At 45.5% G+C, this 14,000-nt stretch overlaps 1 protein-coding gene across 1 annotated transcript; it reads right to left on the bottom strand.

Annotated features, from left to right (window-relative positions):
- Nucleotides 1-5,044: 5,044 nt before the first annotated feature.
- ADRB2 (adrenoceptor beta 2) lies at nt 5,045-8,928 on the bottom strand. The gene is given in 7 exon segments (XM_030572750.1): nt 5,045-5,192; nt 5,194-5,286; nt 5,288-5,557; nt 5,560-5,719; nt 5,721-5,841; nt 5,844-6,061; nt 6,063-8,928. Coding segments are annotated over 7 exon segments (1,206 nt in total). The 5' UTR covers nt 6,332-8,928; the 3' UTR covers nt 5,045-5,117.
- Nucleotides 8,929-14,000: the final 5,072 nt, after the last annotated feature.

Below are 14,000 nucleotides of genomic sequence, written 5' to 3'. Positions count from 1 at the left end.
CCACAGACTTCCGCAGGGCTGAATGCTCCGCAAGTTTAAAGAACGCCTGGTATTTTTCTTTTGAATTTTGTTGCCATTATTTTTTATTTCACATTCCACATTTTTAGAGGCAATTTGAATCATACACACCCAGAATTCCTTAGTTTTTCCTGCATGCACACTTCTGTAGTCTCTGAGCTCGCATCACCTTGGCGGAAAAACTATGATACGGTGGGCCCATGTTAACTTGCAGATACACCTTTGCAAAGTAGCACAATAGCGCAAGTGCGTGTACTGTGACTGCAAACTCTCAGCTATAAATAGTCCCACTTCATTGTGTTGCATGGTGTCTGGCTTTATGTCTTTTAATTTGGCCTTCTCCTTTAAGGGCAACTGTTACAGGTGCAGAAGATAACGCGGCATCGTTTTTGTGGAGATTTGCCTTAGCATTCTTCTAATTTCACAGATGCAGTGAGTCTATCCCTTAATCACACTTCACAACTGGCCCCAACCTGCAGGAAGGGCTGTCAGAAAGACACCCTCCGCCCCATGCATTTTGCTCCAAACTCTGCAGCAGCATGTCCCTCCCAGTCACCTCTCTTGAACCCGAATGCAGGCTTTTTACTGCCTTAATAACCACCTTGCATGGTGTAAACACTAATCCTAATCATGACTGTGCACAAACTGAAAGGTTTATGAAAGTGGTTTGGGCTACATATGCTTACTAGCTGCTAAACAAAGTGCTTTCTCTGTGTCGAGGTTAGGTGAGTGAGTTGGATTCTGCAAAGAACAACTTCCACATGGGAAAAATCAGCATACCGTTTGGCCAGGGGAGACGTTCTTGTGTGCACCAGAGGGGGGGCTTCGCTAATTAGTTACATCCCTCTGGCATCTGCAGTTAACAGACGCAACAAAGATCTAACCCGAAAGAGAGCAAACTACAGATTTCTGATCAAGATGCAGAGACTTTAGCCTGTAAAAAATCAGCAGGCAAATGCTCACCCCTCACTTGACAATCTCTGAAGTAGGCCTCACTTGATAGGACAATGCTTAAGCGATTAAGCTTCCTGATTGCTCAGCAGCTCTCAGGAACCACAGGAAACTTCCCCAACCATGTGCAAAAAGTATTTTCAGTAAGAAAGAACACAAGGAGAAGACAATCTATGCTTTACATGGACAGCTTTCAGGAGTGATCATAAATGATTTGCAAAGGCTCACTCAGAAATTCATTGAAAACACCAATTACAGTTTTCAGAGTGGTTGCCGTGTTAGTCTGTATCAGCAAAAAGAATGAGGAGAACTTGTGGCACCTTAGAGGCTAACAAATGTATTTGAACATAAGCTTTTGGGGCTAAAACCCACTTCATCGGATGCATGCAGTGGAAAATACAGTAGGAAGATATATATACACAGAGGACAGGAAAAAGTGGGTGTTCCCATACCAACTATAATGAGAGCAATCAGTTAACGTGGGCTATTATCAGCAGGAGAAAAAAAAAACTTTTGTAGTGATCAGGATGGCCCATTTCCAACAGTTGACAAGAAGGTGTGAGTAACGGGGGGGGAGGGGGGGAAATTAGCACGGGGAAATAGGTTTTACTTTGTGTAATGACTCATCCACTTCCAGTCTTTATTCAAGCCTAATTTAAAGGTGTCCAGTTTGCAAATTAATTGCAATTATGCAGTTTCTCATTGGAGTCTGTTTTTGAAGTTTTTTTGTTGGAGTATTGCGACTTTGTTACTTATACCTTCTTGTCAACTGTTGGAAATGGGCCATCCTGATTATCAGGACAAAAGTTTTTTTCTCCTGCTGATAATAGCCCATGTTAACTGTTTGCTCTCATTACAATTAGTATGGCAACACCCACTTTTTCATGTCCTCTGTGTATATATATCTTCCTACTGTATTTTCCACTGCATGCATCTGATGAAGTGGATTTTAGCCCATGAAAGCTTATGCTCAAATACATCTGTTAGTCTCTAAGGTGCCTCAAGGATGCCTTGTTCTTTTTACCAATTACAGTGATGATATTCTTGGTGGAGAGTTTTTTCACGGCACAGGCATGGGTGTGTGGTGGAATAAATGCTGAGTTTGGGAGTAGCTCAGCACTGAACACCACAAATCTTTGCATTTGTTTTTTTGTTTTGTTTTCTCTGCTATTTCTTCCCACTAAGGTGCTATTCCAGGAAACTCCTTGTTGGAATCCTAGGGCACAGGTCAAAACGCTCTTAGTTGCCTAACCCATGCATGACTCCTAGATTGACCAAAAGCTATTTCAAGCAAATTAGTCAAAGCTCAACGCAGTTCCCTAAGACAGCTCGCCTGTACTAAGAGAATGCAATAACAAAGCAGGAGAACAGAAACATACCAAGATATTAAGCATTCAGATACTGTATTGAGGGATCTGGCACATAAATACATAGAACAGATTGGAATGTAAAACGTGTCATTGCCTTGCAAGGGACCCAGTGTGGGACCTTCCCTCACCTCACTCTTTTCCACGTGTTTTGAAAGGACCCTTCTCTTTCACAGCCTCTTTGCAGTCGTGCCGCACCCTTTAAAAAATGTCTATCTATGCCTAAAGGAAAAGTCTCGTTTTTTGATCACTGCTTCCTGCCTCGAGAGGCAGTGGCAGAGCCGCGGCTCTGCTGAGGAGTAACAGTCCCCGCTTGCTTCCCCCCGCCCCCCTCCCCAGGTCTCTATACGCCTCCCCGCCCGCACCTGTCCACTTGTGTCTGAGTATTAGCTTCCCGGCTGACAGCCCCGCAGAGCTTGCAGCCAGCGTGAAGCAAGTTTTGCAAGCCAGGAACAAAATGTAAAACCTGCCAAGAGGGAAAGCTAATAAACAAATAAAACGGGGCCACAGAAACAAGGACTGACCTAACCTTCCATATCCACCGTCTCCTGAGACCAAACGCTCTCTGAGTTAAATAAATTTCAAAGATTGGGAAACCCTTTAGCTAGAGGAATTTTCGGTGATTTTTAGCAGCACAGAGGACAACTTTCCAGCTACCTTCTCAGTGAAATTTACAATCATAGTCTTCTACATTCTCCCAAATTTCCCCAGCTTGTTTCTTTTTTCTTTTTAATGAAAGAGTCCTATAGAATTTAATAGAGAACATTTTTTAGTTTCTTTAAATCATCCCTCCAAATTTAATCTCTCTTGTATAGAGTTCTATAGAGCGATTCTAAATCCCTCCAGAAATTATCTCATTTCCTTTAAAAACTCTAAAGGTTTTACGGTAATTTTAGAAGCACCCTACAGAACTTTGCTGGCTTCACCTCTGTACAATTCTAGAGGACTTTTCCATAAGCAGGGATTTGCCCCGCACCCTCCATTTGAGGCTAAAACTGATTCACGTTTTGACCGCGTGTTTCATTTGTTTTGTTTTGTACAACAAGAGAATTCATGTTCAAGAGCCGGTTTACTGGATGTGGAGGGGGTATTTCGCTGTAAAACAGCCTGGGGTGGCCTGGGTCATGCTTCAGTGTTCCTGGCCCTCGTGAGCTGGGGGACACTTCTTCAGCGATTACACAAAGTGCTTTACAAGAGCACTATAAAGGGCCGACTGTCGGCCCCACGACCCCAAAAGCGCTGGGACTAGGGCCGGGGTGTAATCACCGTTGAAAAATGGGAAGACTAAAAGGGGACATTTCAGGAGGGGGAAAATACTGCCCAGAGCAATTCGCTCAGTGACCCCCAAAACCCACCATTCTGAGCCTCAGCTCGCTCCGACCGCAGGGGCACAGCTCTGAGCAAACTGAGTGCTTAACAAATAATACAGAATATAATGACCCGGATCAAACCACCCTTTATTCAGCAGAGCACTGCCTACGAGCCCCCACTGCGCGTCCTAGCCTGCTCCACACTCGGCCCTCTGAGACCAAAACACTCTCTACTGCGAAGATCGCCACCGAAGTGGCGCTGAAATGGCTTTAGAGTCCCCCTGTAAACGGAGCAAGCTGCCACGGGCTACTCGCTGAGCTGAAACCTGTTGGGACTAGCAGAGCGCTGCTCTGACCGACGTGTCCACCTTTCCTAGCAATGCTCGCTCTCCTCCAGGGCAGCGAGCTCAGCCACGGGTGGTGGCCGGAGAATCAGGCTCAGAGTGACCAGAAGGGAAGTGCTAGTTCTCGTGTTCCAGCCCCCTGCTTATAGAGGATGTCAATTGCAGAAACCTAGTGCTAACCATTTTATAATTGTGGGCTTAATCCTCATGAATCCCTCTGGCATTTAGGCTCAGACCTCTCCAGATGCCAAGAGGGAACAAAGATCCCAAGTGAAGGACACTGTTAGGATAGGAAGTGTCTAATAATGGGGAAAGCGGCTGGTTTCTTTAGCATAAGCTGACATTGCCCATTCCTACTCCAAGGTTTGGGGATTTAAACAATGCGCAGTAATGAAAATGTGACCATCATATTTGTGTGGGTGGAAAGGAAGCATAGGCAGTTGAAAGGTATGTTTACTGTACTAATATGAAGCCTGACCAGCTGAACTGGGATTAATGGGGATTTGGTGCGGGGGAGATGAGCCATTCCTAGCAGAACTGAGTCTGAAGCCATTCGAGTTGTCACCACCATTTTATACAGTGGACAGGACTTTGGACAAACAGGTGCAGTGAGGTCATCCTTACACCAATATTCACTGCACAAAGAAGTAAACTTCAGCCTTGATTCGGGAAATCGAACCCTGACTCATCCCTGAAGTAAAGGCTCCAGAAACAGGCCTATCACCTTCCCCTCTGATGGGAAACAGCCCAGTCACCAGGAGACAGAGTCCAGCTAGGCTGGAGGGCAGCAGTTACGTGCTTCATATTACTAGATCTATGAGGTAGATAAACACAGTAACAAGACACCACAATAGTCATCAAGTCTTCACGGGATGAACCTCATCCACTGTCTTAAAATAACCCTCGGTGTGTATAAATATGTACTTGCCAGAGGATTTTGTACATCCTGCAAATAAACAACCTGCTCCCTCCCCGAAGGGGGCACCCACACATTTGTATGAAGGTTGCTAGTTCTCTTGCAGCTACTATATTATAGGTGCCTTTTTCATCGGACTTTTTTTTTTTTTTGTAAAGGCTCCGCTCATCTACAATATGGAATTGTGTGTGCTATGATTGATGCTCTGGACTCAATGCAAACCGTTCAGCACAGTACCTTTACAATGCACTAAATCCTCACTGACAGGTGGCCCCGCTCCTTCACAACAGCAATGCACAACGTTTTGGGTCTTGTCCCAACTGATATCCATAGTCCTCCTCGTTGAAGTCACTTTTCCCGTTGCTGTTGGAATATCCATTGTGCGTGCATCTTCAGGGCAGATCGCCGGAGGCACAGGATCTCCTGGAAAGCATACCTGAAGTCCGGGCTTCTGCAGTAATAAGGGTGTTGAAGCCGGAGTTGATGTATCCCCAACCAGTTCAGGAGGATGTACAGGTAAGGGGGGATAATGTTGTCCTGTATTACGTGCACGATGTTGAACTATGAAGAAGGGCAGCCACACAAAGTGAAAGTGCCCATGATGATCCCCAAGGTTTTCAGGGCTTTGTGCTCCTTCAAGCCAAAATTTAGAGGTTCTCCTGGTGACTTGCTCTCCCGTTCTGCTCCTGCTGGTTGTTGTTCTGGTATGAGAACCTCCCTTCACATTTGTCTATCTTCTTCAGCTGCTGCTTAGCTACCTGGAAGACCCTGGCATAGACGAAGACCATGACCACCAAAGGCAAGTAGAAGAGATGATGGAGAAGTGATGGCATAGGCCTGGTTGGTGAAGAAGTCACAGCAAGTGTCGTTTTTGTAACAATTTTGGGCTTCCCGGCGCGCTGCTCTGTACCAGTGCATCTGGATTGGCAAGAAGGAGTCAAAACAGACACACCCCAGAACCACGAGATGACAATCCTGGCTTTGCTTTTGGTCAGCAGGCTCTGATACTTGAAGGGGGAGGTGATGGCGAAATACCTGTCCACGGCAATGACGCAGAGGGTCTCGATGCTGGCCGTGACGCACAGCACGTCTAAGGAGGTCCAGAACTCGCACCAAAAGTTCCCAAACTTCCACTGCTTCAGCATGATGTGGCTGGCCCAAAGGGGACCACAGCCAGCCCATCACCAGGTCGGCGCACGCCAGGGAGGTGATGAAGTAGTTGGTGACGGTCTGCAGCCGCTGGAACTTGGCGATGGCGGTGATCACCAGGACGTTGCCAAAGACGATGACCAGCACGATCACAGACATCAGGATGCCCATGCCCACCATCCAGACGTCTTGCGACAGGCTGGAACTGTCCGGGTCCTTGCTGCTGCTCACATTGACCATAGCAAACACCGGGCTGGTGGGACTCACCGATCCCATGGCTTCCTACCTGCAGCAGCGCAAGTTCTGCGCTCTGCTCCCTGTTGACATGCAAGGCTCGGGCAGCCCCGCGTCCGATCCCCCGCCGCACAGCGCTGGGGCTCTTCGCAGGCAAGCCTGGCACGCTCCGAAGTCCGATGCCGCTGCGCAGCGCCGGCGCTCCGCTCGCGCTCTTTCCACGCCAGCTGTCTCCCGCGCTCGGTTGCCCGCTGCGCCTGGCGGGTGTCCCGGGAGCAGTCACCCGCGCGCTGTAGGAGATCCAAACTTGGCAGCCCCCCGAGAAATGCCGGCGGTGGCTTGGCCGGGCTGGGGGCCTCTTGCAGTTAGACCTGTTGACTGTTGGCCAGGAATTTGCATTTGTTTGTTCCCCTCTTAGCCTCCTCCCTCCCCTTCTGCAGCTGCAGCCTGGGCGGCTCCCGCCCTGCCAGGAGTCCTGTCTACAAGTATCCTGAGCCCGTTATGTGTTGGGGAGCTTATAGGAACACCCAGCCATGACATCAGGCAGCCCCCAGCCAATGGGCTGCTAGCAGCACACACACACACACACACACACACACACACGGCTGAGAGTGTTGCCGGTGCTCCTGCTGGTCTGCCCCCTAGAGTGGTTCTCGCAGCCCCAGTCCCGGTCTCTCCCATGGTTGACCGGGGAGCTTCCACTTCGATCCGCTGCAGCCTGCAAACGTCCCCCTCTCCTCACGCCCCAGCTCTTGGCAAAGCTCGCAGTCAGCCCGGATCGCTGCTTGCCCCGGTCGCATCTGGCTCTCAAAGCAGGGCGCTCCCTGGGAACACAGCCCGCAGGTTGATCCCTGGCTCACGGCGCTTTCGCTGACAGAGACAGACGCGCCTTCCCTGGCGCTTTGGTTTCACTGTTCACACTTCGGCCCTTTTGCAGCGAAGGTTTCGATTCTGCTGCCACCGAAGGAGGTTTTGCACAACTCTCTGCATTCACTCTACCCTCCCTTGTGCATTGACAGTGAGGTTGTTTTGCGTGCGCCACGCTCAGTTCCAAGCCAACATTACCACTTCGCAAGCAAGGTAATTTCCTCTCGCTAGTAAGTGCATGCCAGATCTTTGGGTCTTTTCCGACACACAGCGGCTGCAGCAGGGTCCTATGGAAGTGAATTAGCCTAGAAACCACCTGTAGAACCGTCCAGTGAAAAGTTACACATGCTCCGTGTAAAAGAGAGAAAGAGGGATATTTTCCCTGCACACTTTACCACCTAATCCCTTGGGGATCTGCTGCTGGATCGCTCCCAGAGGCATTTGCCAACAGCCTGTTAACTGAAGTTCTTCTTCAGCTTTAATTAAAATGATCTCGTAGGGCTGGAAATGGGACATTTCTACAGTCTCCCAGCCAATCCGCCAGTACCCTGAAATGCAGATAGTTCTAATCACTGAGAAGGCTACCCATCTCTCTCGCTACTTTAAACGTTTAGCAAAGTTACATCGGATATAGATCGGTATGTGCAGATATGATCGACATTAAAGTTTTTGAGCAGTAGGTGCAACTGCTTTGTTTGCTAAATTAGGCTTCGAACTAGACTTCGTTTCTCTAATTACAGTATTTATCTTGCAACACCCTCCTTTTAAATGCATGTCTAAACTTAGCACATGATCTCTGGAACCAGGTCATTTAACCTGTGTAAGGAAAGCTTCCTTCCTGATTATGGAGAGGTAGATGAAAATACTACGCATCATTTTGTTTGGAGAAAGCAAAGAGTTCGAAGCCGAAAGAACAGTTATATTGACTAGGCACCGTCACTTTGAGACAAGACCCGAATCTGCCTCCCCCTCCAATTATTTCTGCTAGAGCGAGGCCCATTCAGCGGGATACTCGCACAGCAAAATAGGGCTCAACGGGAGTAAGGGTGGCAGGATCGGGCCCTTTAATATTTTTCAATTTTTGTTTTAAAAGCAGGCACAGTATGCCATTGCAGGGGGAAGTCATGTAAACTCATGGAATCAACTGACAGGGCAAAACTGGAACGGAGGGAAGCTTCCCCAGGTCTGATCCCGAGAGGCGTTGAGGATAGATAGATTTCTCATTGTTAGTTTCCATCCAGATACTGTCTGTCCGCCGGGGAGCTATCAGTTGAATAAATCCAAGAGAAAAAAAGAGGCTAGAGGGAGACCATGTGTCTTTGACTGAGTTGGAAGATGGTAGGGGAAGCAGAGTTCAAGAAATCTGGAAGAGATGAGGCCCCAATCTCAGACTCATTGTTTGAGCTACATCTGTGTTCTCAGAGGCCATATAAAATTAAAGATCAGTATAGTCTTTTTTTTCTAGTCAGTTTAGCTCATCCTGGCTCTTAACACTAATAGAAAGACGGTATTCTGCCTTGGATTGTGCTGCAATTTTAAAGTTTTTGACTGGAGAAAAGCAATATACAAGGAGAGAAAGGAATTTTTAATGTGCTTTTCTTACACCATAGCTTTGTTTCTTAGGTTTTTTCCCCCCTCTACCTTACATCAGAATTGTTATTACAGATTGTAATTATTTTATCTGGCTGTACACTCAAAAGGATAATCTTTTCAAATTAGAGGTTAACAACTTCTAATTTACATGATTTGTGGCACATGCATGGGGCGAATGAGTGCCTTTTCTCTCAACAGACGTTTTGGAGCATGAGCTTTCGTGGGTGAATACCCACTTCCTCAGATTACATGCAATCTGAGGAAGTGGGTATTCACCCACGAAAGCTCATGCTCCAAAATGTCTGTTAGGCCACGTCCAGACTAGGTATTAAAATTGATTTTAGATACGCAACTTCAGCTACGGGAATAACGTAGCTGAAGTCGAATTTCTAAAATCGAGGTACTCACCCGTCTGGACGGCGCGGCATCGATGTCCGCGGCTCTCCGTGTCGATTCCGGAACTCCGTTCTGGTTGATGGAGTTCCGGAATCGATGTAAGCGCGCTCAGGGATCGATACATCGCGTCCAGACTAGACGCGATATATCGATCCCCGAGCAATCGATTTTAACCCGCCGATGCCGCGGGTTAGTCTGGACGTGGGCTTAGTCTATAAGGTGCCACAGGATTCTTTGCTGCTTTTACAGATCCAGACTAACACGGCTACCCCTCTGATACTTTTCTCTCAGCAGCTCCAAAGGTTTCTCCTTAATACACATCTGCTTGTAATCAGTCACAGCTGTGACCCATCTCTAGTAAAACCATAGTTCTGAACAAATTTATTCAGTGATTTTGCGAACAGTTGAGAAATACTGTTAGAAATAGGCCTGAGCTGACCATATAACTTCAGTGCATTCCACTGGTGATGCTGAAGCCAGATATGGTTAAACTGGTGGTCTGAGTGTAAAAGCATTTTCGCCAAAAGCAGTTTGCTATATTAGGGAATAAAGTCTACCGCAAGCTCTTTTTCATCTAAATGGAGATAATTTTGCCTTTTATGTTTAGTATCTGCTTGTTTATAGTGAAACCATATTGACTCAGCCCTTCTTGTTTCTGAGATAAATTGCATTCCATGCAGTGCGTTTAAAACCGGGGGGTCCTGTGGGCTGTGATTTGCATGGACTTAAAGATCTCCTGGCATTTATGGTTAAGACTGCAGTGGTGTCTTTGGCTAAAAATACACTTCCATCCATAGTTGTGCAGTGCATCTGGTAACCGCTGCCCTCCACACAAGAGATAGCTGCATTCCAGTGATGCTACATGTATGTATATATACACACACTCTTATTCACAGAAGCAGGCCTTACTCACAAGAGTAACCCCATTGATTTCAGCAGAGCTATCTCATAGGAACTGCTTATGTATGCAAACATTTGGAGAAGGGGGACCACAGTTTGCAAAGCTCTTTGGGATGAAAGGTGCTGTACAAAAGCAAATATTATTCTTAATTAAATGGTTTGCATTAGAGGGCTGATGATTAATCTTTAGATTTCTGGAGGATTAGTAATGTTGAATCACACTTTAAAGTTATTAAGACATTAAACATTCATAGGGTTTCAGGATTCTGCCTCATTTTTCTATTGCCAATAGAAAATTAAATGTAAAAGTAATAAAACCCTAAATGTTAAGTTCTGCTGAGTAAACCTGCCTATAGTTGCACTGCTTCTCTCACTGTACCTATCACTTCTCAGGCCTTGTGGTATGAGCGAACTTCTCAAAACCTATTGCTTCAAAGCCACTAGATGTCCCATGTCATGCAAATGCTGCTTTTAGGGGATGTATTTTTTCAGCCCAGAGTGGTATTGACAGAGCACTACATTGTACATGGGAAGTTTCTAAAAAGTTTTGCAGTTTTATAAGAGAAGGGCTAGTGAGATGCTAGAAACAAGCTGTGAGGTTTTTGCTAGGTGTTGCAGACATTTCTCTTAAGAAGTATCAGCCACAGTACTGCAAACATTTTCTGACCCTACCCCCACATTTTTAGTTAAAAGCCACCCCCGCATACAGGATCTTTAACATTACTAAAATGAACAGTATTTAAAAAATAAAATGTATGGTCTATACACCACCTGTTTCCGCTGGAAATATCCAAGGCCTTTAGAAAGAATAGGGTTTGGATAAGCAAAGCATGCTGAATGTTAAAACAGGAATTTCAGTTAACTGGAGATTGGGTAAATGGGGTTATACGCTAAATACATCTCTATCCATAGTCATAGGGCCAGATCCCCAACAGATGTAAATCAATATAGCTCATTGACTTAAATTGAGTTACACCAATTGATGCCAGCTGAAAAGCTAGTCCATAATTGTTTAATGCAGTCCCACTTGCTTTGAGACCATTTAATAGCTTGCTCTTCCCATTCGTCTTTTGCACATGCATTCAACCCTCCCCTGCCCCAAAGCTAATGGTACAAGCTTTGCAGTGGGTACATTGAAAAAAATAATTGGGAGAGCACGCGGGATATTAGGAGAGCAATATCTGAGAAGAGATAATGGGCAAGCAGAGTAGGGAAGGGAAAGTCGGATGCACTTGGGAGTTTAGGCACCTAACCACCTTTGGGGATCTGGGTTTGTCACAACACCAAACCCACTGGCTTTTTGTCCTGTCTTAAGAGCTGGTCAAATAAATCAGAAAATGATCAACAAATGTTTTTGTGAATAAAGTAGGAAGTTCACTTCACTGTACTTTGTGGGGTATGTTATTATTTATTGATTGTGTTTAAACATCTGCTCCAAGAGTTCAAAAAGCATATGATAATCTCATGACACTTATTTTTAACCTGCAATGCATACAATCACCAAATCCCTAAACATTCCTTTTACACAGAGAGAGAAAGAGAGAGAGAATATGTTTGCATCATTGCAAAAGAGCATCATATCTTGAAAAGAGGAGGAAATTTACCAGAAAATCCCTGGGGATAGGAAATGCTGAATTATTTGTTTGCAAGTCCAAAAGTGTTGCATGAGACCTTACTGCTCTCTCGCTCTCTCTTACACCCACACACCCCTATCTACCTCTAGCAACTGGCTCACTTGCTCCCCTCACAACTGATCTCAGAACTCTAGAGCTCTCTGTCATTTGGGTGGAGAGAGCCACTCAGCCCATTTTAAGTCTTTGCTGATTTATAGACTCCATGAACTACTGCCTAGCAGGGTACAGTGAGGAAGTTGGGAAAGGAAGATTTCCACTGGCTCAGGCACCTATTGGTTCACAGGGCCGTGTGCCTGATGGGCATGAGATATGATAATATTATTTAAACGGTGAGACTTGTCTCTTTACAGCTATTCAATTGAGTTTTTGTATGAAGATAGTCCATTGACCGATTTGTCTGGGCCTTGCCCAGCTTTATTAACTTAATATAATCTGCTCTGCTGCTCTGAAAATGAAGATCTCATTTGTTATCTCCAACACAATGTTTTCAAGAGCTGATTGTATTCTTAAGAAGTGACGGGGCAGGTTCTTTGTTCCACTAAGGCCATGATACCAGCCAAAGATTACTAGCAGAGAATTCTCCCTACCTAGATGTGAGGGGGAGGAGGAGACATGTTGAGCAGGTGATGGAGCTGAGGCCCACTTCATCCATCCTCTGCTGGTTGAAGGACCCCTATGCCAGCAATGCCAGTGGCATGAGTTAGAGAAGGATCTCTCTCCTGCTCTAACTTACACCAAGGCCAGGCAGCTCTGAATCAGACATAATGAAGAATCAGGGCTATTATAGTTATAGCATGAGTTCAAGGGGGTATGGGAAAATACTTCAGGTGAAACGCTGGCTCTGGTGAAGCCAATTGCCAAATCCCTATTGACTTCAATGATGCCAGGATTGCACCACTGACATCTTATCAGAGTGAAGTCTTCAGAGGTCTCTGGGGCTTTAAGTTATAAAATTGGAGCTCTAGTAACATCACAAAACATTCACAAGACACCACGTGCGCGTCAGAATGGATGCTGCAAACCCTGGGATGTGTTTCTGCAACCCTTTCTGTGTAAAGAAGATTGCAAAGCTACAATACCACTATTCAAATAACATCCACCCTTTCTAGGTTTTGTGGTCACTGAATAAAACCAGACTCTGTTGTGAATAGACAATTAATGTGAATTTCTGATCTGCTCTAGGCATAGCTATAAGGGGCAGAAGTAAAATTGCTCTATTCTCAGAGGTTAATAAGAACAATTTTTCTCCCTCCTTGTAACAACCTTTTATGTACTTGAAAATTATCATGTGCCCCCTCACTCTTCTCTTCTCCAGACTAAACAAACCCAATCTTTTCTCATAGGTCATGTTTTCTAGACCTTTAATAATTTTGTTGCTCTCCTCTGGACTTTTTCTAATTTGTCCACATCTTTCCTGAAAGGTGGTGCCCAAAACTGAACACAATACTCCAGCTGAAGCCACATTAGGGAGGAGTAGGGCAGAAGAATTATTTCTTGTGTCTTGCTAACAACACTCCTGCGAATACATTCCAGGAGGATGATCTTTTTTGTTTTGCAGCAGTGTTACACTGTTGACTCATATTTAACTTGTGATCTACTATGGCCCCCCAGATCCCTTTCCACAATACTCCTTCCTAGGCAGTCATTCCCCATTTTGTATGTGTGTAATTGATTGTTCCATGAATGCTCTGAGAGAATCTGATTCAAGAAAGAAATAAAACCTTCTCCAACCTCACGTCTCTACTTGTCATCTGCCACCCCATATTAGAACCCATAAGGGTATCATCAAACAGTTACAATCCATGCTCAAAGGGGACCCCATCCTGAAATAAATCTTTTCTGAACCCACTCTTCTGGCCTTCAAACAAGGCCAGAACCTCACCAAGCAAGCTCCCCCACAGGCCAGGACACAAAAAACTCAAAGCGGCACCAAACCCTGCCAGAACAACAGATGCAAACTTGTAGCCATATCTCCACTGCGACAACGATCAAACACCCACACATCTTTCAAGATCCAAGGGTCCTACATATGCCTATTGCAACATATGGAGAGGTGTTAATGGGCCACTTAACCTTCAGTGGTCCCTTGAAATATGAGTTAACAACTTATGCTAAACAATCGGTTCCACCTTATATTTAGCTGTGAGCTTCTAAGAACATTTCTCAGACCTGAGGAAGAGTTCTGTGTAAGCTTGAAAGCTTGTGTCTCTCCTCAACAGAAGTTGGTCCAATAAAAGATATTACCTCATCCACCTTGTCTCTCCTGGGGCTTGTCTATACTTGTCTATATAGTACAGCTACATTGCTGCAGCACTTCAGTG

Source organism: Gopherus evgoodei, chromosome 8, assembly GCF_007399415.2.
Source record: "Gopherus evgoodei ecotype Sinaloan lineage chromosome 8, rGopEvg1_v1.p, whole genome shotgun sequence".
NCBI classification, from domain to species: domain Eukaryota; kingdom Metazoa; phylum Chordata; order Testudines; family Testudinidae; genus Gopherus; species Gopherus evgoodei.
The sequence above is the reverse complement of the archived record's forward strand: the minus strand, read 5'-3'. Positions and strand labels throughout refer to the sequence as shown.